At 47.4% G+C, this 25,310-nt stretch overlaps 1 protein-coding gene across 6 annotated transcripts in view; it reads left to right on the top strand.

Moving 5' to 3' along the window:
* The window catches only part of WLS (Wnt ligand secretion mediator), a 111,503-nt gene extending 95,753 nt beyond the window's left edge, over positions 1-15,750 (top strand). For 2 of the 6 annotated variants that reach the window (XM_036348392.1, XM_036348394.1), the window contains 2 exons: positions 3,639-3,792; positions 14,750-15,750. In XM_036348392.1, the coding sequence (XP_036204285.1) occupies positions 3,639-3,792; positions 14,750-14,859 (264 nt within the window). In that variant the 3' untranslated portion in view covers positions 14,860-15,750. Of the gene's footprint in view, positions 1-3,638; positions 3,793-5,093; positions 5,538-6,395; positions 6,460-14,749 lie in introns of those variants that run through there. The other 4 variants (XM_036348395.1, XM_036348396.1, XM_036348391.1 and 1 more) reach the window with 4 other exon arrangements.
* Positions 15,751-25,310: the final 9,560 nt, after the last annotated feature.

Here is a 25,310-nt window from a genome sequence, read left to right as displayed (position 1 = left end):
GGGTTCTCGCCAGGACATTGAAGCTGGAGGCCAGGAATGAAAGGCCGAGGGAAGCTGTGGAATGCAGTGACCTTGAGGCTTTGTAGCTGGGCACTGAGGTGCAGTCTTTTAACGCCTGCCATTTTAATGGCCTCCGTCCTAGCAACCGAGAGATGGCACATCACAGTGTGGTATTTTAGCCCCTTCCCTCTGGAAAAGAAAGAGGCGTTCCATTTAGGGGTGACGAGCAGTAGGGAACAGAAGTGCAATGCAGGGGAGAAGGTCACCAACCTTCACTAAGGGAACCCCCAGGTGCCTGACATGCAGGTCAAGCCATGAGCAGCAAACTCCCAGAGAGCCTTTCCCCAGCTCTTCTTCTTTTGTTTGTGTGATCACTTCATTCTGTTACTTGCAGAGGAAATGTTTCCAGTAAGAGAGCCTGTGTCTGGGATTTGGAAATCTTGTTGTGAAGTGGAATGCTGGTTGTCAAGACTACTGGGTGTAAAAGGATTTGACCTTCACTTGGCTCCAGGAGTATAATTGGGTGGTTTCACACAAAAGTAAATTGTTCAAATGTTAAATCAGGAAAAGCAGGAACCTTTAGAAAGAGGATGTATACAGAGGGGAGATGATTTTCTCTTTTTGTTTTTTGTTGGGGCTACCTGATTTTTCTCCCCGAAAGTTAAAGCGGGGTGACTGTCACCTCTCTGCGTTGGCATTAATGAGATTTTTGGATTTACAAGGCTGCTCTGAGGAGGCTGCTGATTGTGGTGCATGGTGGTGGGAATGTGCTCAGAGCCCAGGATGGCTCAGGCATGAATAATTGAGGGAGGAAAGGGGAAAACACAATCGAGTCCCCAACAGCAGAGTGACACTGTATACAATTTACTTATGCAAATTCGATTCTTTGCCCTCAGCAGGAAATAACACATTTAGAGATTACAAATTAAGTAGTATGGACAATTCTGCAACTCTATCTTGACATGCATGTGTCTTGAAGCAAACGTGAGAGTTGCGCATGAAAATGCTATTTCCTCAGCTCCTGTGGGCCCCTCTGAGTATGAGCATGTCATTTGAGTGGTTCTGCTATAAAATTGTATTTTGCATATACATCCAATTTATTATATGCCATGCATTATATCTAGGATATATAGTGTATATGTTTTACTGTACAGAGTTGAATAAACACACCTGCGTGTACATATACTAATTAACCAGTGTGCATCATGGCCAATTAAGTGAATTTTCAAAAGAAATTTGACCTTATACAATAGTTGCCTCATAATTTAGCCTAAGAGACCCACCCCTGTTTAAGATAATATTCCTACTCTTGTGTTGTATAATGGCTAAGTAGATCTTCTTTTGGGGTCAGAGCCATGACTTTTCTGGCTGAGCAGTTTTAGGCAAAACATTCTGTGTCACAGTTTACCCAGGTGTTGAATAGAAATTTTAACCACCTATTTCATAGATTTGTTATTGAACCAAATACCTTCCATGTAAAATTCTTAGCATACTTCCTGACAAACCACTAGCATTAAATAAATGTTAACTATTATTATCCTTGCCATTATTTTTTAAAATCTTAGCTTTGCTAATACCTATTAACTATTTTTTTTAAATTGACCTACAAGGATGCAATAGGCATAAATGTTTCAATGAAATAACACTTATGACCTATTGACCTCTTATTTTTAAGTGCAATTATTGGGATTTGTGAAGGACTGCGGTATTTTCTTCTGACTCTTCAGTCAGATATTTCCTAAGCGTGACTGTTTCTATCCCCCTTTCCATGTTTCTGCACATCCCCATCCTTTTGCCCATATTCCTTCAACAAACATCTGTCTGTTGAGCACCATTGTGTACCAGGCACACAAGTGAGTATTTTTTTTAAAATCCATCATGCCAACCCCAGCAAGAATCAACTTCAGCAGAATTGTCAATCCTGAGTATTTCTAGCTTATGTCACAAGAAGTAGGCTCTCTGACAGGTCCCCTATCTTAATAGAGTAGAAGAGGATAAGAAGTGTTTGGCCCCGTTTTACCTGTACTTCTCCCAGCCTAGCCACCCCTCCTTAATCGCATAGAGAGGCGCTCCCTTTGCAAGGACAGCAGGTACATGTGGTATCTGCTACATGGTTCCAGAAACTATCTTAAGGCTTCCTCTCCCCTTCCATTAAAAAATTACCTTAAGTATCTCTAAGTACTGTGACTCTTATAAAGTTAGGCTATTCTGTACTTAAAAATAAGAAAAAGTGACATTTGGAGACCTTTCTACAAAGTAAGCCCTAAATAGCTTGAATGTTGGTGCATTGCTCCAAAATCAGTAATGGTTAAGAAATCCTTCTTTGGCCAAAACCTTCCTGAGCACGTCATATAAGATGAATTATTTCCCCCAAATAAATAAGAGTTCATGGTGGTGGTTTGTTTATGACTCACAGAAGTGAAAAAAAATTATGTATCGCAGCTCTTTGGCCCCTTCAGTGTGGCTCGCGAGCCGCAGTTTGCCAACCACTGCCCTAGTGGATTATGGGTTATAAAGAGGGCACCAAAGGAATATAGACCCACGGCTTCGAAAACAGGAGGTGAAATCAACCCGTTTGTTAGTCATTAATAGTTAGCTATGGCTTGCCCTCTTACACTTTAGCTCTTAGAAGAAGGGGCTCCTTAGGGATAGCTTATAAACCTCGCCTCATTAAACTAGCACAGGAATATATGTCCAGTACTTTCTTTTACTCCCATGTAAGATTTCCTGTGGCAGGCAGAAGTGGTCAAAATCATTTCATTGATCTCACAAATCACCAGTCATTCACCTCAACAGTTCTGTTGACAATTCTTCGTATAACACATATGTCATCAGACAGCTCTTAAAATAATTACCAAGTCATTAACATAGACAAAAGCAGCCTCAAAACATTCTTGCAGGATTGTAAAGCACATGAAAGCTCATAATTACTTTTGTGAGTGACCTACAAAGAGAGACAGGATATAAAAAAGATTTATTGAGTGTTTACTGCATGCCAGGAAATTTCTAGAAATATTTTTACTTAATTCTCCTCAATAACCCTGCAAGTTCTTCTTTTGCACTGATCGAAACTAAAGTCCAGAGTCTTCGTCTTTACTTCTCTTACATTAAACAGAGTACGTGGTGGAGGCTGGATTTGGATCCAGATCTCTGCGCGCTTCCCCTCACTGCCCCTCTAGGGAAAACTCCCTCTGAGGATTCACTTGCCTTCTCTGAACCCAAGGCACATCAGGGACTGAAGATATGGCAGTAAATGAACCAGAGCTGGCCTCTGTCTGCGGTCAGTTTACAGCGAGCTGGGAAGACATACCAGAGGAGGAGTTGTACTTGTGGATAAGGGTTAGGCTCAATCATAGTTTCTTTACATGAGGGATCATGGTGTGCTGCTGTTTTAGGAAGAGACCCTTCCCAGGTGATTCTGGTGTGCAGCCAAACGACAAGCAGACTATGTGCCTGACACATATAGTAAGCCCTTAATCAATCTGTTCAGAGGGTGATTCAGATTAAAAACTGGAGTCCTACATCGCCCTACACTTTTCCCACGTGTAGAAGAGACTTGGTTTTTGTGTTGGTTGTTCCCGTGTTGGTGATGTGTTTCTTCTCGGCTCTAATTCCGTGTCACTGTCTTCTCTCCACAGGTGACTGAAGGCCATTGGAAGTGGGGTGGTGTCACAGTCCAGGTGAACAGTGCCTTTTTCACAGGCATCTATGGGATGTGGAATCTGTACGTCTTTGCTTTGATGTTCCTATATGCACCATCCCATAAGAACTACGGGGATGACCAGTCTAATGGTGAGTGCCAGACTCTTTAGTGTAATTTTATTTAGGATAAGTAGGCTTCTGTCTCTACAAGATTTAAGGCTAGCAAAGGCTCTGGGTTTCCCAAACTTTCCCTCCTCTGAGTGAGAGTGAGCACCCAAAGGACTGCAGAACCATAAGACAAAAAGCCAGCACAAGGCAAATACTTCTTTAAGTTCTCATTTTCAAAAATACCTTGAAAATACATTGGGAATATTATATTCTAGTCTAAAACATGTCCCAGTGTTAGTACAAAAATTAAATTTGCTTTCCTCAATTTTTTATTTTTTGCAAAATTGACTGTTGAAAAGTATACCACATTCACTCTTCTGGTATGAGAAGCGTGATCTTAAGATATCTGGTGGAGTGGGACTGGGCTCTGGGTGTTGAAGAGGGAGCTGGCTTCATTTTTCGCCTGCTCACTTTTTCTGTAAGGCTGTTGACATGTGTCCAAACTAATGGCCATTCACCAGACCCCACACCCTGTCCCTCCTTAAGTGCTGGTGTTGCCATCTCAGATGTTGATGCTGCCAGAGCCTTAGAGAACTTAGCCAGTCTGGTCTTTTACAGATGAGAAAACTGGGGCCCATAGAAGGGAGGGGCTTGCCTGAGGTTTCTCTAGCAGCCACGGCAGAAACAAATGAATATTGCTGTCTATGGCAGAGCAGTTAACTTGGAATTCTTGGCCTGGTACACATCTGTCCTGATAGCTCATTTTTCTTGGGATGCTTGATTTATTGTTTCATTCCACCCTTATTCTTTCATCTCTTTTCCCCACTTGCTTTACCCAAGCCACGTACTTGCTATTTCCCAAATATAAGAAGCTCTTCCTCAAATCAGAACCAGTACCCTCCACTCTGCGCCAGAGCAGAGACCAGGGTTCAAGGTCTGCCTGTCCACCATGACACCAGGGGTTGGCCTTGCTCATAGGAAGTGCTCAGTGAGTGTGTGGTGAATGAATAGATTTATATCCTGCCTTCATCTGGGCATAACAAAACCCTACCTATCTCTTAGGCTTATTCAAAATGCTTCTTCCTTCTTGAAACCTTTTCTTGATCACACCAGTTGGAGTTCAGCAAATTAGATTCAGTAGAATACTGTTGCTGTGGGATGTTAATAGTCAAATACGTTTGATAATCATTGGGTTTTTAATCAGCATCAATGGGGTTTTTACTAAAAGACATCTTAATGCCTTTAGCACATTAATACGTACTGTAAGTCATTTAAAATGGGCGGGGGGGTAACAGCATTTCCCCAAGTGATTACATCATTTGGTCCTGGAACCCTAATTCTAGGCAGTGTATCTTCCGGAACCGGCGTCCTAGGGAAGAGGTCTGGGGAACAAGGTTACGCTTCTCACACGACACTCGCTGTGCAGCTGTGCATGAGCTCGCCTGGCCCTTCTCACTCCTGTTGGAACACTAACTCCTTAAGGGCGAGGACTGGTTAAGGTGCTTTGAAAATGTCGAGTGAATTAATGCTTTAGAAATAAGAGTTCTGAATTAGCTTTCACATTTCACAGATGAGCGATCTTGAAAGTGGGGTTAAAGGAGGTGGATGATGACATGAGAAATGGGGCGAGGAGGGGAGGCCTCTGTGCTGAGGGTCAGCAGTAGAGGAATGGTCTCAACCAGCATCTGTCTCCGCACTACACCGCCACTCTGTGCAAGAGCATCCTAGACCTCAGGCCTGCCTTCCTTCTTGGTCCTCGACTTCATGTCACACTCAGTATCAGGTTTTCCTTTGGCCGTGGGTCCTGGGCAAGAATAAAGACTTTAAAAAAAAATTATTGTTGTCACTCTTACAGATGTCCCCCATTTCCCTCCTCTTTGCCCACCTCCACCCAGCTCCCGCCCACCCCCCTCTCCTAGTCTTCACCGCACTGTTGTCTGTGTCCATGGATATGAATATATGTTCTTTGGCTAATCTCTTCACCTTCTTTTACCCAGACCCTCCCACACCCGTCCCCTTTGACATTCGTCAAGTCTGTGCCATGAATCCATGCCTCTGGTTCTATTTGGTTCATCAGTACCTTTCGACTTACCTGCCCAGCTGCCCAACTCTGGGTTTGATTGACTTCCTCTCTAGACAGCTTGGGAGCTAGGCAGCATTCACTTCCTGCAGCTTCCTTTCCACTGCGAGCAACTGTTTTACTCTATGCATGGCCTGTGGAAGCTGCAGCCTCTCCAACAGGGGGCCTCCACAGCGCCCGCAGAAAGGCATTCTGGGCTTGTGAACAAGAATCTTGATTTCATTTCATGGACATCCTGTTGGACTTTGGCACAAAGCACATGGACCTGTTCTTAACTTGAGAGAATATTAAGCAGGAATCCAAAAGATGGAGCTCCTGCCTTCCCGGGGAATTCCACATAAAAGCAATGGCTGGCCGTCCCAGGATGTGGGGACGATCATTCGAATGGGTAGGAATTATGGAGTGCTGACCTGTGCTTCATGTACACACACTGTGCTGGTTGTTTTTGCTCTATGGCTGTTGGCAAACTGCTTCACTCCCCTGTGCATCACTTCTCCCGATTGTCAGTGATTTCCCGGAGTCTCATGGAACCATGAAATTCTATGGTTTTCTTTCTTCCTGATAGCAAGGAAGGGGCAGAGGAGCACCTCCTGTCATAAAGTCGCAGCCCAGGCGTGATTCTGTCACAGGTAAGGGGTCTCCAAACACCGGTGAGACTTTGCCCAGCTCTGGCACTCTCGGGCACATGGGAGGCCAGAGCTGGAGCCACCCCTGCAGAGACAGCGTGGCTGCCTGCCCCCTGCAGGGCCAGGTGGCTGAACTGCAGCCAGGTGTTAGGCAGCTCCCAGTAGGACTTCTTTCCCTGCAGGACGGCTGCCCTCCTGGGCTTGCAGCCTTGCAGCTGAGAATAGCACTTGATCTTTTTCTCATCATATGTTTGTTGTTTTGAAGACAGCTTGAACTGCAATTTCACAGAAAGCTCGAAAGCTAGTTCTCGGCCCTGGCCGAGGAGCTCAGTTGGTTAGAGTGTCATCCTGATACGCCAAGGTTGTGGGTTCGATCTCTGCTCGGGACACACATAAGAATCAACCACTGAATGCATAGAGTAGTGGAGCAACAAATCGATATTTCTCTCCCTCTCTCTCTCTCTCAAATCAATTTTTAAAAATATAAAAGCTAGTTCTCAAGAGGAGGTCACCTGCCCTGAATCTTTTACCAAGTGGTGTTTGGAAATGCTCATGGTTGTTTTAGATCGTCTGGGACGTGCCTCTGGCATTTAGTGACCGGGCTCTAGGTATGTTCGATGTCCTGCACTGAGCGAAGCAGTTCGTTGAATGAAGAACTGTCCTGCCTCTAATGTAATAGGGCCCCTGGTTGAGAAACATCCTCCAAGCAGTTTAGTAGAAAGACCCTTTTGGGACCCTGTCTGATCATAAACACAAAGGAGACACCATTTAGCAGGTCTGCAGTGGTGACATGATCAACTGTGACTTCAGGGCAGCCCTTGAGCCCTTGGCAGCTGGTGGCACCTTGTCCCGCATGGTGCTGTGTCTGTGCCCCTAGCAACTGGTGGCACCCTTGTCCCGCATGGTGCTGTGTCTGTGCCCCTGGCAGCTGGTGGCACCCTTGTCCCGCATCGTGCTGTGTCTGTGCCCCTGTCAGCGGGTGGCACCCTTGTCCCGCATCGTGCTGTGAGCTGTTCCCCTGGCAGCTGGTGGCACCCTTGTCCCGCATGATGCCGTGTCTGTGCCCCTGGCAGCTGGTGGCACCCTTGTCCCGCATGGTGCCGTGTCTGTGCCCCGGGCAGCGGGCGGCACCCTCGTCCCGCATGGTGCCGTGTCTGTGCCCCCGGCAGCGGGCGGCACCCTCGTCCCGCATGGTGCCGTGTCTGTGCCCCCGGCAGCGGGCGGCACCCTCGTCCCGCATGGTGCCGTGTCTGTGCCCCCGGCAGCGGGTGGCACCCTCGTCCCGCATGGTGCCGTGTCTGTGCCCCGGCAGCGGGCGGCACCCTTGTCCCGCATGGTGCCGTGTCTGTGCCCTGGCAGCGGGTGGCACCCTTGTCCCGCATGGTGCCGTGTCTGTGCCCCGGCAGCGGGTGGCACCTTGTCCCGCATGGTGCTGTGAGCTGAGCCGTTGGAAGGGGCTCTCCATGTTGGTTCTCTGATCATTTTTCTTCTCTGCTTTCACTTTTCATCTCCATCTGCCGCCAAGCCACACTCTGTAGCCTAGGAATTACGGTGTCTTTGCCAAGATTTTGGAGCTCCTTTGAAAGAGCTAGTTTGGAATGTTACATGGAAACCTGGAAAATGAACACTGAGGGTGATATACCGTAGTTTTAAATTCTCTGGATGGCATTTCTCCTCCCCCCACCCCAGCTTATTCATGCTCCTTCTCCTTTCTCATGGAAAGTTTTTATTTTTGAATTGGCTTGGACTGCTCTAACTACCCCTTGCTTTTATGGTCCAGAGCCAAAACTTCAGCTCTCTCTTGCTGTGGAGAATGAATCACAGGTGTGCCATGCTTCTTGCCTGCATGAGGTGGATCCTGGATAGGCCTCTGGAAAAAGATAGACCTCTGCCAAAGAAAGAACCTTTGAGAAGGGCTGTTTTGTTTGGGAGATGGAGAAGGATGCCAAGAAGTGACAAGAGGAAGTGGGAGCAGAGAGCATAGACGTTTGCTTCTCCCTTTTGGTCAAGGAATGGACAGAGGAACAAAGTGGACAGCAGGTGCAAGCGAGGGTCAGTTTCCAAAGAGCATTTTCTCTCTTATATTTGTTTGCCTTTTATTGCGTGGCTCCAGTGGCCCTTAGAAATGAACCACTGAGCACCTCAGTATCAGCACTGTGCTAGGTGAGATAAGGTGGTGTGATGTAAAGCCCACAGACAGTCCTTGTTCCCAGAGAGCTAGGCGTTTGGGATGGGAGACAAGACTTCCACGGCTGGCTCCTGAAACATGGGGTGCGGCAGGACAGCGCCCAGCCAGCACGTTCTCGTGTCTTCAGTGGCTGGTTGGTGCTGCAGGCACGTGGAGCTCTGACTTCCTTCTTGTTGGTTGACTTACCTCAGTGCAGTGGTAAGTCATGCATGGTTTTGCATATGTGTGCGCGCCTGTGTGCATGGATATGTTCATATCATCCTTTTATGTGTGTATATATACATAAATCTGCATGTATTTTTTTTTACTTTAACAAAGGTATTTTAGACCTCGTTCTTGCAAGGACCACTCACATTTTCTGCTCTGCTCTTGCTGCCTTTTCATTAAAATCGTTCTTTTTTCCTGTTCCCATACCAATCTGTGAGTCACTATGGATATCTTCCTAGGCGGAAACAGATTTCAGCTGATGCTGGTCAGCCCTTAGCTTGGAGGGATGGCACGGTCTCCCAGGGATAAGACATGAAGGCTCTATACACACAGCCAACCATCCCAACTCCCTGCCACCAATTCATGTGAGGAAAAGGCTGGTGCTGCTTAAGAAGTCCGACAATTCTTAATAACCACTTTCATTTTTTTATTCTTTCGTCTGGAGAATTCTTGTCAGAGGCTTTAAAAAAAAAAAGGAGAAACGGGATTCTGACTGGATGATGATGAAGGGACCAGGAGACACTCTAGTTGCCCACTGGTTTCTTTCTGTGTCTACTCACACTGAATGTCTTCTGTCTGACACCATCAGGCTGCCGGAACCACGGCAGCGGCCAAGTCCCAGGTCCTGGTGGCTGGCTACCCCGCTGTGGCCTTTTTACTTCCGGAAGCCTCTAAGGTCTCATGCTGCTGGGTTCACAGGGAAGGTGGCTTTGGCTTTCATTGCCTCAGTAAATGTTTGGTTTGAGTCATGAGGCTTCGACAGTGGCTGCCTTTTATGGAGGTCTTTCCTCTGGTTGCCTGTTAGATGACTCACCCTGGCCAGCCCGGCTTCTCCTTGATGTCTAGATGGAATTGGTCTTCCCACCAGGGCGGGACTCAGACTCTGACATGGGCCTCAACAGCCTTTTCCCACTCCCTAGTGACGATGGGAAAGAGGTGACAGGCAGGCCATCACCAGCCTCTCCAGCTTCGCCAGCCTCACTCCTCCTGCTCTGCTCTTTGTAGTCAGGCACTTTCTGCTCCTGCCTCTCTTGCCTACCAGTGGCCTGATCTTTCCTTACCCAGGCACCTAAAATTACATTTTCTGAGTCTTAGAATGGCTAGCACCCCACTATGATATAGAAGGTACCTCAGTCACCTGCTTGAAAGGACCTTTCTGCTTCCTAAAGGTATCAGTTGGGAAGGGCTGCTATAACAAATAGCAGCCTAGGTGGCTTAAATAACATAAATCTATTTTCTCGTGATTCTGGAGGCTCGAAGTTCAAGATCAAGTTATCGGCAGGGTTGTTTCTTCCAGGGCTTCTCTTGGCTTATAGGTCTTCTCTCTGTGTCTTCGCATGGTCTTCCCTCTGTGTGTGCCTCTATCCTAATCTCCTTTTCCTATAAAGACACTGGTCATATTGGATTAGGGCCCATCCCAATGCCTCACATTAACGTAATTACCTCCTTAAAGAACCTATGTCCGAATACAATTACATTCTGTGGTATTGAAGAATTAGGGCTTCAACGAATGATTATGGGGTATGGAATACAAGTCAGCCCACAACACTAGGATTTCACTCAAAACTTCTAGACTTTATTGTGTGCCCTCCTTGCAGTTGCCTGGTGTTGAGTGTCTGGAGGTGGGTAGGAAATACCACACCCCGAGCCTGGTATAGGCTATGTTTGATGATTGAAAGGGATTGAGAGTGTTGTGCCCAGATTTCAAAGTTCCCAAGACCTCCAGGGAGCCAGTCAGTCCGATGCAAAAGCAAGGAGTCATTTATTTCAAACCTAGGCTTGGCTCCCCTGCCACACTCACCGATGCAACGGTAAGCTCCAGTGGCCGAGAGAGAGAGAGAGAGAGAGAGAGAGAGAGAGAGAGAGAGAGACCTGATGGGACAGGGGGTTTTAAAGGGGGGTGGAGTGAGGGCAGGAGAGGGGACTGTGGGCCCCGCCGATTGGCCAGGCGCGAGTCGGTACAGGATGTGGTCATAGTGATGGCGTGCACTTCCCTTGATTATTATTGGTTAGTCCAGAGAAATCCTGGGTGTGGCTAGCAGCGGCTTCTTCCCGTGAGGAAGCACATGGCACCGTCCCAAAATGGAGGACCCAAGGCAAGATGGAGGGCACACATGGCTCTGTCCCAAGATGGAGGACCCAAGGCAAGATGGAGGGCGCAGTCCTTGCCCGTCTCCTGCTGCTGCCGCTCGAACTCGCCACAAGGCAGGATGGCCCTCCCGCACAGCACCCGCAGCTGGCCTGCAGGCAGACTGGGACTCCAGCGCGTCTGGGCGGCACAGGCCCAGCAAACGGGGGCGGCCGGTGGAGTGGCCCAGCTCTGGAGGAGCGGCATCCGCTCGGAGCAGGCCCGGCCATGGGGCCAGTGCACTGCAGCATGGCGGCCTCCCTGAGCTAGGGCACACGCCCCACTCCGCTGCCGCCGCTGCTGCACTGGGCCCGGTCAGGGGGGCAGCGGGCAGGTGGCAGCCCACGCCGGGCTCCCGCCGTGGGCCGGGGAGCCAATGCCCCCCCCATGGGGCCCAGCGGCCGGCCCACGCAGGCCCCGGGCCCCCCCCCCCGACCAGGCCCCAAGGGCCGCATGGACCCCCGGCCCCAGTGCGGGCAAGTGGGGAGCCGACCGCGGGGGAAGGGAGGGAAGAGCCAGGCGGTGAGGCCTTCCGCTCCCATGACCTCCCCCGCGGTCGGGCGCCGCCCGGCCCCACCCCTCGGCCCACCGCCGGCCACCACACAGCCAGTCCGGACACTCGGACCCGCTCCGGGGAGGCCAGGCCCTACGGCGGGCGCGGAGGGATTTCAGAGCCCAGCGGCCAGACTCCTCCTCCCGCACCGCCCGGAGAGGCGGGCGGCGTGCCTTTCAAGAGATGGCTGGACCCAGGATTCTGAACCCTGTCCCACCAAGACTACTATGCCTCATCCCCCCAGAGGAATCACAACAGCAGAGTCATCCCACGGCATACCTGTTTACTGTGGACCGAGCCATGCGGAGTGGAACAGGGAGGAGCTAGACTGGCCTGTACCAGACAAATCTTGGTGGTTGTTGTAATGAGCACTTACTATACCAGATCCTGTGCTGCATGTTCACATTCTTTAGAAAAGAAAAAAGAATATTGAGACCTACCATCCACTATTTTATTAACATGCAACATATAGGAAGGACGTAATCTGAGAGTAAACAACAGTCATGTGCATGGAAATAATTTTACTTTACAAATACTGTACTCACCTTGATTTTCTCATCCTGCTATGAACCAGGGACTTCTAGGGAGTTATCATTTGATAACTTAGCTTTGAAGGTGAATAGAAGGAAGTCAGTGAGGGACTAGGAAAAAATCCCACAGAAAAGAATGAAGTCAGTAATGTTACAGAAACAACCAAAGCTTTGGAGGTGGACACAGATGGATTGGAATCCTGGCTCTCAAGAAATAAATAGGAGCTCATGGTGTGTGACCTCCCTGGCCCCCATGTTTGGGTAACGGGGTGTTAATTTGTCTTAGTGGTTGTGAGGAAAGAATTAGGTGGCCCTTATTAATATTAGAAGACCACTGATCTCTTCCAGATTCTGTGAAACAATCTTAGAATTATTCTTCTTTTTACAAAAGTAGTCACAGATACACAAATAATTGTCATTTTTAAAAAGCTGCCTGTCTTTGAAAGCTGTGCTTACCATTATGTCATTATCGTTCCATTTATGTAGGTTTCTGGGTCTGTAGTATGCATGTCAGGCAGTTAGAATTAACCAGCAGCTACCTCTGGCCACGATACCAAAACTATGGGCCCATCAGTAGTCCTTTGAGATTAAATCCTGTGCCAGAGATCAGTCTCATTTCACAGAGGTTAGAAAGAAAGAAGCCTTTGTCTTATTAATTAGCAGAGATGAACTGACATCATAACCAGAGAAAGAGACTTATTGCAAACCAAAGAATTCTCTTCCTTCCATCATTTATTCTTTTTCCTTTTATTCTTCCCTCTCCCCCCTCACATTTTTGGAAGGGTTTTTTTGGTCTTGAAAGGGAAGAGTCTTCGAGTGTGTTTGTGCATGGTGCCGCAGAAGCCAAAAGAGGGAGAAGAACAGATGGAGTGAGACCTTGGCAGGAGTGGGGGACCCTGGAATATGGAGACACATGGAGGGATCCCCACTCCTGCCATGTTACTGCCACCTTCCCACATCCATTCCCTGCAGGGAAAGAGTTGGCCTTTGAGGTACAATACAACCACAGGTGAATCAGAGATCCACCAGCCAGAGGTGTGTAGATCCGGGTCCTCAGCCTAGCTCTGCTGGGAGCAGGCTGCATCCCATAGAGAAATTAATTGCCTACCTGAGCCGCAGTGTCTTCACATCTTATAAGGAAACACAGGGCACGCTAAGCCCCTACTGGTGCATATGGTAAATGCTCATACGTAACAGCTCTCTTTACGGTCAGTACACTGATACTTGGTGCTATAAATTGTCTTTCATCAGACACAAAAGAGCAAAATTAACGTCCTGAACAATCTATCCAAATTACTGTGTATATGTATTTCTGACTGTAACACATTGCATGTGAATTTATGCTTTGCTGGCAGTCTCACTGGCTGTTGGAAACTTGAATATTTACAGTGTCAGCATAGCCTAAAGGTTGAGCACTTGGATGCTGGAGTCTCATAGCTCCCCTTTGAATCTCTATGTATCAACTCGGGCCTTGGGCAAGGTGCTTAGCCTGTCTGTGCCTCACTTCCTTCATCAGCAGAATGGGAATGATGACAACAGCACCTCTGTCAAAGGGCTGGGAGGAAGATTAAGTGTATTGATATTTGTAAAGTGTTTAGAACAGTGTCAGGCACATCCTGTAATATAGGTACTTGTGAAATAAAGGAGCCCAAGTAATATTGGCTGTTTCTTCAAGTGATCTGTAGGATCAGATACATTTTCTAGGGCCTGCTAATTGGAATCACATTTTAAGCTTAAAGAATTCCCATCTTTGGTTCAAAACCTGAAGAAAAGTGCATCCTGGCATCTATTTCTAAGAAGTCTTCAATGAAAGGGATTCCTTGGGTAAACACTTGGAGATGCTAAGCGGTTTCCTGGGGTGGTCAGGACTCTTTCAAATGCTGAGGACTCTCAGACATGCAGATCCTGAAACTGGCTTTGAACTTTTGATGGCTCTCCCAGATATGCAAATTAAGAACTAGCTTTGACCAAGCACCCTGCAGGGCCACTGTGTGGGGTGACCAAAACAGTGGTGTTGTGTACAGAATCCTGGAGGTAGCAGAAAATTGAGTATATTTCTGGTCCTTTTTCCTTGAGAAGAAAACTCCTAATTGTTCTTAAAAGTACTATACGTAGTACCCTGCCCAGTCGGTTGGTAATAGGCAGGTCTTGTTTGCCTGCACATGGCATAGCCACTTTGTCAATTATTCACAACACGGGTGTGTGTGTCTGCCTTCCCATCGCAGGGAGGCTTAGCCCACAGCACAGCCTTCCTTCCTCGGCCCAGCTCCCGGCCCTGCTGTGTGTCTGTTCCATCACCTGGGGCAGTCACCTTCCTTCCACCCCAGTTTCCTCATCTGTGACGCTGGCATGATCAGCCTCGAGGGCTCTTGTGAGGATAAATACAATCAAGGATAAAGCACTGAGAATAGCGTCAGGCACCAAGTAAGCTCTCATTAATGTTAGTAATGACTACAAATTACATAAGCAGTAAGCTGACTCATCTCTCATTCATCTCTCTTCTCTGGGAGACAAAAGTGGATGAAATTACTGCCAAGTTTGAGTGAAAAGGTTGGGCGTGAGCCCTGGTGTTTGTGCCCAGGTTTTCGCTGTCAGCTCAGAATGTGAAAGGGCGGTGGTTATGGAGATGAACCAGCTTTCTTTTCCTTCCTCCTCCAACACATCTCACGCCCAAACCCCTGTTTCAGGTGATCTGAGGGTCCACAATGGGGAAGAACTCCAGCTCACCACCACTATCACCCACGTGGACGGACCCACCGAGATCTACAAGTTGACCCGCAAGGAGGCCCAGGAATAGATGGCGGCAGCCCCTGGCTGGGACTGTTCCCCACATCCCAGCCCTTCTGCCTGGAGTGTGGAGCATGCCAGCGATAGCTCACTGCGCGAACCAGCCCTCCACTGCTCCCGTGTCTTAGCTGTGGTTTCTTGGAACAGTGGCGTGGACGTTGTCACTTTACCTTCTGACCACAGCTCTTGGGGGAAGATTCCACAGCCACTAAGGCGTTTGTGTATAACAAAACCTCTGGTATGACACATTTTCTGTGATCATTGTTAATTAGTGATGTAGTAACATCTGTAGCAGGTGGTTAGTAAACCTCATGTGTTGGGGGTATACTCCTTGGGGGGATGATGTGGGCCAGATGGGGTCTAAATGGAGTGGAATATTTGACTTCTTTTCCTGTTTTAGATTCTAGGATAGGTTTTTAACATCCTTTGCAGTCCAAGAGAGGCTGATGTCATAGTTTCTCACTCCTAGTTCGTGACCACTTTTTTTTCCTATTTATATCACCAGGTAGCCTGTTGAGTTAATATTTAAGTTGTCAATAGACATGTGTCCCTCTTTTTTATGGCATACTATAAAATAACTGAATTTCGTGAGACGGTCTATTTCAGCTTTGGAACCAAATCTGTGTATCCAGTACTGACCGATCTGTTGGATGCGGGTTGGGTCTAAAAAGCTTTTTTTACCTCCTGCTTACAATGTGTTTCCTTTTGATAAGATGCTTCAAGCAGCCCCCAGAAGTGTAGATCGGATCAATGAAATAAACCTGTATGTATATGCATATATGTACATGCACATGTCATCCTCCTGCTCAGCCAGGACACACGCATGCAGATTCTTTTCCATGTCAAGTCCATGGGGTGGGGGAAGTGGCTTTATGAGAAATTAAAGTATTTTGCCATCAAATCAAAGTGTTTGGGGGCAGTATCTATTTTTGGAAATAGGATAACCTTTAGTACTGGTGGTTAACTTGCCTCGCTGTCATGTCTGGCAACAAGGGTGGGGAAAATGTGACATGATTTAGAAGCAGATTGCCCGCCCCACACACCTATTACCACTTCCATGAATAGCCTGTTTGATGGTGTTTTAACTCTGCCACTGGAGAGGCAGGCAACGGTATAACAGAGGGAAAGAGCCTGGATCTGAGGTGAGAAGGCAGTTTCCCATGGAAAGTCTGCCCTTTATGAGTGTGACCTTGTTGATGCCTCCTCACCCACCAACTGGCCTCCATAAACTTTGACTGCATCGCCGGGTTGCAGCACCTAGTAAGTCAGGTAACGTATATGGAAATGAATTTTAAATGCAAAGGCCATATGAATGTGCTCTTCCTGGAATCAAAAACAACTCCAGGAGCGTCCTGCTTTTCAGACACTGATGCCAAGAAGTCTGGGTCACATTCTAATTCATCCACTCAGCACCTACCATCCATCCCCGCCACCCCATCCCCTGATTTTGGCTAAAAGCACAGCAAGCAAGGGCAGAAGGAAATACCTTGGCTTTGGCTGTTCTCTCGGGCCTTTTCCTATCCTGGTAAACATCTGACAGTGTATGAATGAATTCACTCCACATCCACTTCTGATCATCCACGATGGTGCCAGGAATTAAAGGTAGCCCATGCCTCCCCATCTGGAAGGGGAGATGAACATCAACTTAAAACATGGCCAGGATCTCCAGGCCCAGAGGGAGCAGGGAGAGGTTCTCCCAAAGAAATGAGGAAAGGGCCCGAGATAGACCTTAAAAAAAAAAAAAGATTTTACTAGGGACAAAAGGCAAAGGGACCAGAAGTACAGGAATCATGGAGGAAGTGAAGATGGAGGCTGTTTAGATTCGTCTGCTCATCAGGCCTGCCTGGCACCAGGAGTGGAAGTAGCAGGAGGTAAACCTGTGCACCTGGGAGGCGGGAGGAGAAGGGTCGTCATGCTGTGGTGAGAGCCATAAGACAGCCTTTGGGTTTTAGAGAAGCGATGTGCTCTAAATTACCTACCACTGGAGGCTATGGAGGCCGGACACGCCCAGCAAAGAGACCACAGGCCTGCACCTAGGGCACTACTCCAGGATGTGGAGAGGAGGGGACTTGTTTAGGAGGTAAAGCTGGCAGGGCTTGAGCATTCTGAATGTGGGCCTCAGGAAAAGCCAGGGCAGAGTCAAGTTTCAAGCCTGGCTGGGAAGGGAGTGGCAGCGCCCCGACAGAATTAGAGATTCCTGGAGAAGTGTAGGTGGTTGTGTTACTTAAAGGTCTATAAGTAGCAAAAGCCAACTCAAGCAAGCTTTGCCAAAAAAGGGACCTCACTAGACTTCTTCTAGAATATCTCATGAATCCATGGAACAGTTGAATGACCAGAGAGCTTGGGAACTGGGACAGTTCTAAAGGACCCCTGCACCGGGGACTCATGGGCCTTTTCCTGCACGGTGCCATTTATAATTAGCCCAGGTCTTTGTCTCTCTCACTTCAAGACTAGGAGAGGCTGAGTGGCTCCGCCTCAGGCAGGCGCCTGTCCCTGTGGCAATCAACTGTGATCAAGAAGTCAAGTGGCTTTGAGCAGCGAACCCTGTGGATTGGGGTCAGTTTCCAAAGGATGGTGGCGAATCCAGTTAGCCATGGGCAAACAATCAGAAAAGATCTACCACAAGGAGCGAGATGATAGGTTTGGATTTGTCTGAGTTGGGTTTTAAAAGCCATCCTCTGGAGGAATTGACAAGCTGACAATTAGAAATGAGAGGTTGAGCGGACCACTCGGGGGCAGGAGGTTTGGCAGCCTTTCCCCCTGAGAAGAAGTGCAGCTGGGCAGCTCATTAAAGCCTCCGGGAAGATAACCAGGAGCCCGGAACCAGGCCTGCCCACATTCAATAGGTGAGAGGAAGAAAATGAGGTAGATTACTCAGGAAAACGTGAAGTGTTAAAGAAGCCAAAAAACGAACCGGATTTATGGGGGAAAGATGAGATATCCTGAGAGATTCAACAGTATTTAAGGATTGAATATAAAGCCTGTTGGATTTGGTGGTTTGAACCTGGCCTTCTCAAGTGACAAGGCCAGAAGTCAGAGGTGGAGCTGTCAATGGCGGTCGTTATAAGAAGGAAGGAGGTAGGGTTGTGGTCGGTTATTGGACAAGCCAAAGGCTTGCATATATTAGTTTGGGGAGAGAACTGGACTGAGTTGGTAAACCTGAGGGGTGAGAGCCAGCCAAGAAGTCAAAAGGATGCTGAGATAACATAAGCCCCGTGGAAGATTAGTGACTTTGGGATCTAGGACACGAGTTGATGTGTTCATTTTGAAAGAGTGAAAGGACATGTTCATCCTGAGATGAGAGAGAAATAACTGATGGATGTTGGAGAGGAAATTTTAGGTCAAAAAGAGAGAGGTTGTTGCTTGGCCAGTGTTGCTCAATGGTTAAGCGTTTACCCATGAACCAAGAGGTCCCCATCAAGGCACATGCCTGGGTTGTGGGCTCAATCACCAGTAGGGGGCGTGTAGGAGGCAGCCAATCGATAATGTTTCTTTCATCTCTCTCTCTCTCTCTAAAAATCAATTTAAAAAAGAGAGGTTGCTGCCTTCTCTCTGTGTGTTCAGTCTTCTCCACAAACTTGAAAAGTTCTCAGTTTCAAGAATGCCAGTTGAACACAACCTTTTCAATCAGTGGAAAATTCAAGCAACTCTTCACCAGGTGAGAAAAAGCCTTTGTTAAGGACAACTAACCTAGACAAAACAAAGTATTTGCCATGTATACCAGTGTTATAAATTGCCCTAATATTTTTCATGTAGTTTTGAAGAATATTATAGAAAAGATGTATAAAATATCACAATTATACACTTTTAAAAAATAAGAAAATTCAGCAATATAGTCAACAAACACAACACAATTACTCTTTCAAAGAAAAAACAAAAATCAGGTTTATATTGGTCCACCCATTGGTATTCACTAGGTGTTATTCCTACATTTTTCCCTTAGGGAAAGAGAATGTCCATAATAAAGAAATAAGTCTGCTCTCCGTGTGACCTCCAGGTAGTCTGAACCATTTCTCAAAACTGAGATAAAACACTCTTGTAATTCCGATGCCCGAGTCTTTCAGCCCATCTCCCTGAGCTGGTGAATCCCTTGGAAGTCACACCCCTGGGGGCCTAGAAGGGACTTCTGAGAAAGTTGAAAGAAATTCAGAGGGGAGATGGGGCTTGGGTGCCATCCTTAGCTTTGTATTTCTAAAAACTGTTTTATCAACTCTGTCAAATGGATCAGGCTCTGAGAGGCTGACTGGTCACACTGGGGAATCTCAGCGAACTACAGTTCTGATGCTATCTTTTACACAAGACAGCAGACACACACCTGTGGCTCCATCCCCCCAGATGAGGTAACATCTCAACCATCACAAAGCCTGAGGCATCATCCCCTGTGCCCTCAAAGCAAATACACACAGCTCTGGGGAAAGTGCCTCGCATAGTGTGGGGATTCCACTGGGGAGGGTCGGTGGGTGAGTGAACACACCTCAGCGATTCCAGCCTCTGACTGTGGTCACATAAACTCGTTGGGACCCCCTTCTCTTGTTTGATTCAAGCGGACTTTGCTTCTTTCCCCACCATTCATCATCGGGATATGTGAGTGCCATTGATGTGGCTCAACGTGTTGGTGCATCTGACTTTCACGCGTCTATACCTTTGCCCCTGTGTTTCAAGGCCCTCCCACCCTGTGGTGCTATAGGAACCCAGAAGCTTGCTCACTGACACCTGTAAGCTTGCTCTCACCTGTCACGTGTTGATATGTGACTGATTTCATTGTATAGGGACGACTTGGTTTCTGAGACCACCTACTGCCCTTTCTCCTGACTTCAGAGGGGTCTTTCGGGCACTCCTTGAACCCTCTGAATGTCTGGAGCTTCCTGGCTCTGAGCATGCGCTTTTCTCTGGTTGCTGAGAAGGTCCTTCAGCAATGAGAACAGGCCTGCCTTTGTGAATTGGACCCTCCTGTTCTGGTTGAACATCTCCCTACAGGTCCCATCCACTCAGGGCCCCTCTCCTCCAGGCTCCCAGCTCAGTTCCTATTTCAGCTGTGGAACCAGACACAGTTCCTTCATGACTGGCAACGGCACTGTAGTTTCTCATTGTTCCAAAGTCTGATACTCACCCTGCACTTCCACTCCGGCTGCCACAGATGGGTGTGAAAATAATACCAGCGCTCCCCGTCCTAAGAAAATGAAACCACGTTTAAAAAAATATCCACATCTTACACATTTTTGTTCCTTGTGACCACATATGATATGTATACCCACTCAAGCACTTTGAGTTTTAAAAATGAGTATTACCAATACCTTCCTTTATATTCAGGAATATTTTCAGCTTAATCATAGGACTTTACATGTATCCCTGTGATATTTCACTCTCTTCTAACACAGTCAATAGGTAAAGCAACTTTTAAGATAAGCACCGTTTGTAATGTAAATAAAGGTAGTTAATTTTTCCCCAAGTGCAAAATGGGTTGGTTTTAATTGCTTGAGAACTGATATATATATTCATCTGAGAAAAGCCAGGGCCAGGACCTCTCTCCTGTGTCCAGCTCTACACACACACACACACACACACACACACACACCCGTGTGCACACGCACATGCATACACACACAACATTGTATTAGATCCCATTTACTGTGCATATTTGTTTTGTAATACGGAACTTTCTAATTTACATATTTCCCCCCTAATAGCACCTCATAGTCACACAGGAGGGACTCTGCTTCACATAATGAAGATTGAGGCTCAGAGAGGTGAAGGGACAAAGTTGGAGCTAAGAAGAGAGCCTCAGTCTTCGGACCTCACTGCCTTTTAAGTAGCAGATTTGTAGCAGAAACGTCAAGGGTTTTGTTTTGAGCTTCAGCTCTCATCAGATAGAGCAGAATGACCTTATTGGGAAATGTTATTTCAACCTTAAAAAAGTATCTGCCAGCTCTCCACCTCCATCGATGGCCAGTGTCTGCCCTCTTCTGGCCAAAGGGAGGATGACAGCTATCACTGGGCCAATCTTCAGATCAAAAAGCTGACCTTGGAATTTGGGAAATTGGCAGTGGCTCCATGAGAATTGCTGCTTTTTAGTAAGTTCTGGTCCTGGCTATGCACATGCCTTTGCTCTGGGACCCTCAGGCAGCGTCACCCCCACCCACTCGAGCTAGGTGAATTCTGAAGGACTCACCAGCCTCGATTCTAAGAATTAACAAAGGCAGCTACATGTTAATGACTTCCTTTAGCAGTCCAGTGGCTGATGGGATCTGCTATGGGCAGGTGCACTGGCATTGCTGTCTGAGCAGCACTGGTGTAAATATATACATAAATTAGGATAGTATTATATACAGATATGTTCTGGAAAGTTTCTTCAGAAATTCTGTAGAAAACAGGGTCACATAACCTGCCCTTTTCAGAATACACTATATCTAGAAAATCATTCAGTGTCATTATCGCCTATGACATGATTTTAATAACTTTATTATTGTAGCTTCTGGTAAGGATATATTATACTTTTTTGTTAATTCCCTGTGTTGAACATTTAAATGATTTACCAAGTTTGGCTACTGCAATATATGCTGAAATGACCATCTTGGGTATAAATATGTTTGAAGATCTCTGATTGTTGCCTTAGGAGCAATTCCTAAGAGTAGAGTCACCAGGGCCAAAGTTCAATTACTCACTCACTAAGTGTATATTGAGCGAACTATTATGGGCCAGGTGCTGTTGTAAGCACCTGCCATGGATCAATAAGCAACGTCCCTGTCACCAAGGTATTAATTGATTCGTGAGGGTAAGGTGGGGATGGACAATAGGTAATAAATAAATACAGTGATAGCATAAAGGCCATGGGAAAAGGCGTTTACCAGGGACACCTCTAAGCTGAAAGTGCCCTCCAGAAACGTGCCACCAGCAGAATTAGGCCACCTGTGGTTTAGCATCCTTACTGACACTGGGAGTTTATTTGCCACTTCAAGAGGAAAAAAAGAAAAGTTGAATTTTCTATGTATCTCATGATGAGTGAGATTGAACATATTCCATATTCCTGTAAGTTTATATTTTTAGTTTGTCAGTTATCTTTTTTCCTCTGATATTCTGACCTTTATGTGTATTGTCTGTTTATATGTGTATTGTTGTTACATGTGTAGCCAAATTTTTCCCAATTTCTTTCTTGCTTTTAATATTGTTTTTGATGTTTTCTGGGGCATAAACTTTTTATTTTTATGTAATCAAATCTGTAAATCTTTTCCTTTTGAGTTTCTACCTTTGCTGTAGTGCTTAAGGAGATCTTCCTAAGCTAAGATAATAGAATAGGTCACCCATATTTTTTTCTAGTTTTTAAATTTCCCTATTTTAGTTTTCTTTAACTCATCAATTCATATGGAGTTTGTTTTTCAGTAGGAATATCAATTAATTTTTTTTCCAAATAGTAATGCTAGCATGATATTTGGGAAAGACAGGATCTTAAGCCAATTGAAGAGGCCATGCCTGAACTGAGAGCGGAGCGGTGGTGAGGCTGATGCAGGGAACACTGCAGGTGCTGGCAGGCCAGGTGTAGAGCCTTCTGGGCCCCACTACCCAGGGGTTCCCCAAAGGCTCCCAGGAAACGCAACTTTGACTCTGCTGGGGTGGGCCTGTCCATACGAGGAAATACACCATCTGGTCTCATCCTGGGTCACAGAGGAAACAGGAGCGGTTGGGCAGGGCCCAGTGAGCTGAGGAGGAAATAGGCAGCAGTCCTCCCGGGAAGCTGCTCCTCTGTGCCAGACATCTGGGGCCAGAGCTGCTGGCTACCTGATTGGATCAACACAAGGGAACCACTTGAGCCTCTTCTGTGGGTACAAAGGGGAGCAAGTGATGACCTGGCTGGATGGACAGAGCCGAAGGGCCTGGCTAGTGCTCTTACTCTACAACTTACTGCTGTGTGTCCTGAGCCAGTATCTCTCTGGGTCTAGTTTGAGCAAATCAGATGTTCTTTTTACTATCCCACATTTAGCGTTACTAGTGGGTTGGGAGAATACTTCATAAGGATACGCACTTCATGGTTTGGAATATAAGCTGCAGTTGTACAGATAAAATTCGGGAGCATGTACAGTGTACTAGCTTGATACAGAGGGCTAAGTGTGTCTATGAGAGAGGAACATATAATCAGAGAAGGAGGAAGAGGGAGGGAAAGAGGGGATGGAGGGAGAGAGGTAGAAAGGAAAGGAGGAGAGAGATTGAAAATGAATTGGGCCCATGAGAAAATATTGAACCAAGGTTTGCTGTGAATTGGAATTTCTGCCAATCATTCTAACCTGCGCAAAGGGGAGGGGAGGGGGAGGGGCCACCCATATAAGTGCAATAGCAAACTTTCACCCCACCAGCTGGCTCAGGACAGTCCTGTTAGCCTTCAAAGTTAAAACACTTAAAACCACCCTGGCCCAGAATTAGTGTCAGTCACAGCTACTTGCTGCTCTCTGCTGGCCAAAATAAATAATGTCTGCATTACAAAAGAGTTTTCTCTGATTGCAGTAGCATTCATTTACCCAGCAAACATTTATGGAGCACCTAGTAAGCACCATGCACTGTTATAAAACAGACCAGGAACCAAAACACAAAAATTCCTACCTGCACGGTACTTAATTCAGTAACAACAACAATTATAATGTCAAACATATGTGTGGCTGGTAGTATTTTAATGGCTTTATATTTATCAACTCATTTTAATCTTCAGATCAGTCCTATGCAGTAGGTATGTATTTTCCATTCCACAGATGAGGCAACTGGTGCACAGAGAGGTTGAACAACTTCCCTGAGGCCACACAGCTAGGAAGTAACTGAGCCTGGTTTAACTCAGTCTGGCTCCAGAGCCTGTTCTTAACCACTCCATACCCTGCCCTTTCCTGGCATGTTTCAGTAGATACACCTTTGGTACAGACAGCGACATTATCAGATGGAAAGACAAACGCCGACTGCTCGTCTGGCTCAGCCACTCCTCCGTCTCAGCCTCTGTGTGGCAGCGAGCCAGTCCCTGACCCTATGTAGCTGTGGGAAGAATGACACATGGCAGGGGCTGGCATGCTCAGAGCTGGGACTGACCCGATGTTGTCCCCGTCCTCCCCTCCCCACACTGGCCCTCCGATGGGAGGGTCAGGAAGCCATGGGAGGGGCTGAATCTCCTACGTGCTGCTCCAGGCCCCTGACTTGAGGTCTGTGTGATCCTGACCCCCCAGTTCAGCATGAAGGACAGGAGGCCACCTGGAAGTTAATGACAAAACTGAAGTTCTTCCGTGCTGGCCTAGGTCTCTGGGTCAAAGAGACAGCATACAGCAAGCAGGCTTCAGGTCAGCTCCCGGGAAAACCGACACCTACTGACCAGGGAGGGGGCCGCCTGCCAGGCTGCCCTGAAACGCCAGCGGCTGCTGCCAGGAGGGAGGGAGGAGGGCAGGAGGACATAGAAAGACTCCTCGGATTTTTAGGAACCCTTGATTTCTGTTAATTTATTTTATCATGTGTCCAACCTTATATAAAACATGAATTGTATAGGGAAAGAAAAACATATGTTTAAGTTCCATTTAGAAATTTGTTGATGTTTTTAAAAGGCAGATTTTAAAAATTATTCTGTTACAGTGTACCCCCAGAATCCCCTCTTATAACCAATAGTCAAATAACAGCAATAGTAATAGCTACTCTTTAGGAAGCACCGATCATTGTCAGCTCCTCACGGCAGCCTCAGGATATACGGACTTTCATTCATGCCTCTCGCAGGTGAGCACTCTGGAGCTCAGAGAGATCAGGTCATCTTCTCGGCTCACTCCACGAACACGCAGGGCTGTGCCTGGATGACTCCATTACCGCCACCCTATGCTGGGGCCCAGCGTGACATGAACCGAGTGACTCTCCTCTGCGTCCCAGGGACCTACCTCTAAGTGTCACCCCAAGAAGCAGAGACAGTTTACCCCTGGGTTTTGTCTGACCACGCAACAGGGCTTCCTCCTCAGCGCTGGGGTTCTGTTGGGGTGATGTGGAGGCAGCAGACCTGTGTGTCCCCGAAGGGGGGGAGGGTTAGGCCAGCTCTCGCGTGATCTCCACTTGCCAGCCTGGAGCAGCCACAAGCCCAAAGGAGTCCAGGAAAGGACCTCTTGAGCAGCAGTGAGTCGAAGCATGAGGTACCAGGGACTGCCCCACACACTAGGTGAGAAGCCCTCAGCAGTCTTCTGTGAGGAGGGAGGGGGGAGGGGACTGAGGCCTGGGGAAGAAGCTTGCCAGAGACTGTGCAGCAGCTGGGGGCCCGAGCTTGGACTAGAGCCCAGGCCTTGCAAGTGCAGGGTTTGTTTTCCCTGGCAGCCCTGGCCATGCCCTGCCTTCCAGGGCGGCCGCAGCAGCAGCAGCAGAGCCTGGAGCGTGATAGAAATGCAACGCTCAGGCAAAGCTGGCGTCCCTCCCGGCCTGGGGTTCACCGCTAGGGCCACTCCAGTCTGCCCCTGTCTCCTCAGTGCT

Source organism: Myotis myotis, unplaced genomic scaffold (genome assembly GCF_014108235.1).
Source record: "Myotis myotis isolate mMyoMyo1 unplaced genomic scaffold, mMyoMyo1.p scaffold_m19_p_2, whole genome shotgun sequence".
Taxonomy (NCBI): Eukaryota; Metazoa; Chordata; class Mammalia; order Chiroptera; family Vespertilionidae; genus Myotis; species Myotis myotis.
The sequence above is the reverse complement of the archived record's forward strand: the minus strand, read 5'-3'. Positions and strand labels throughout refer to the sequence as shown.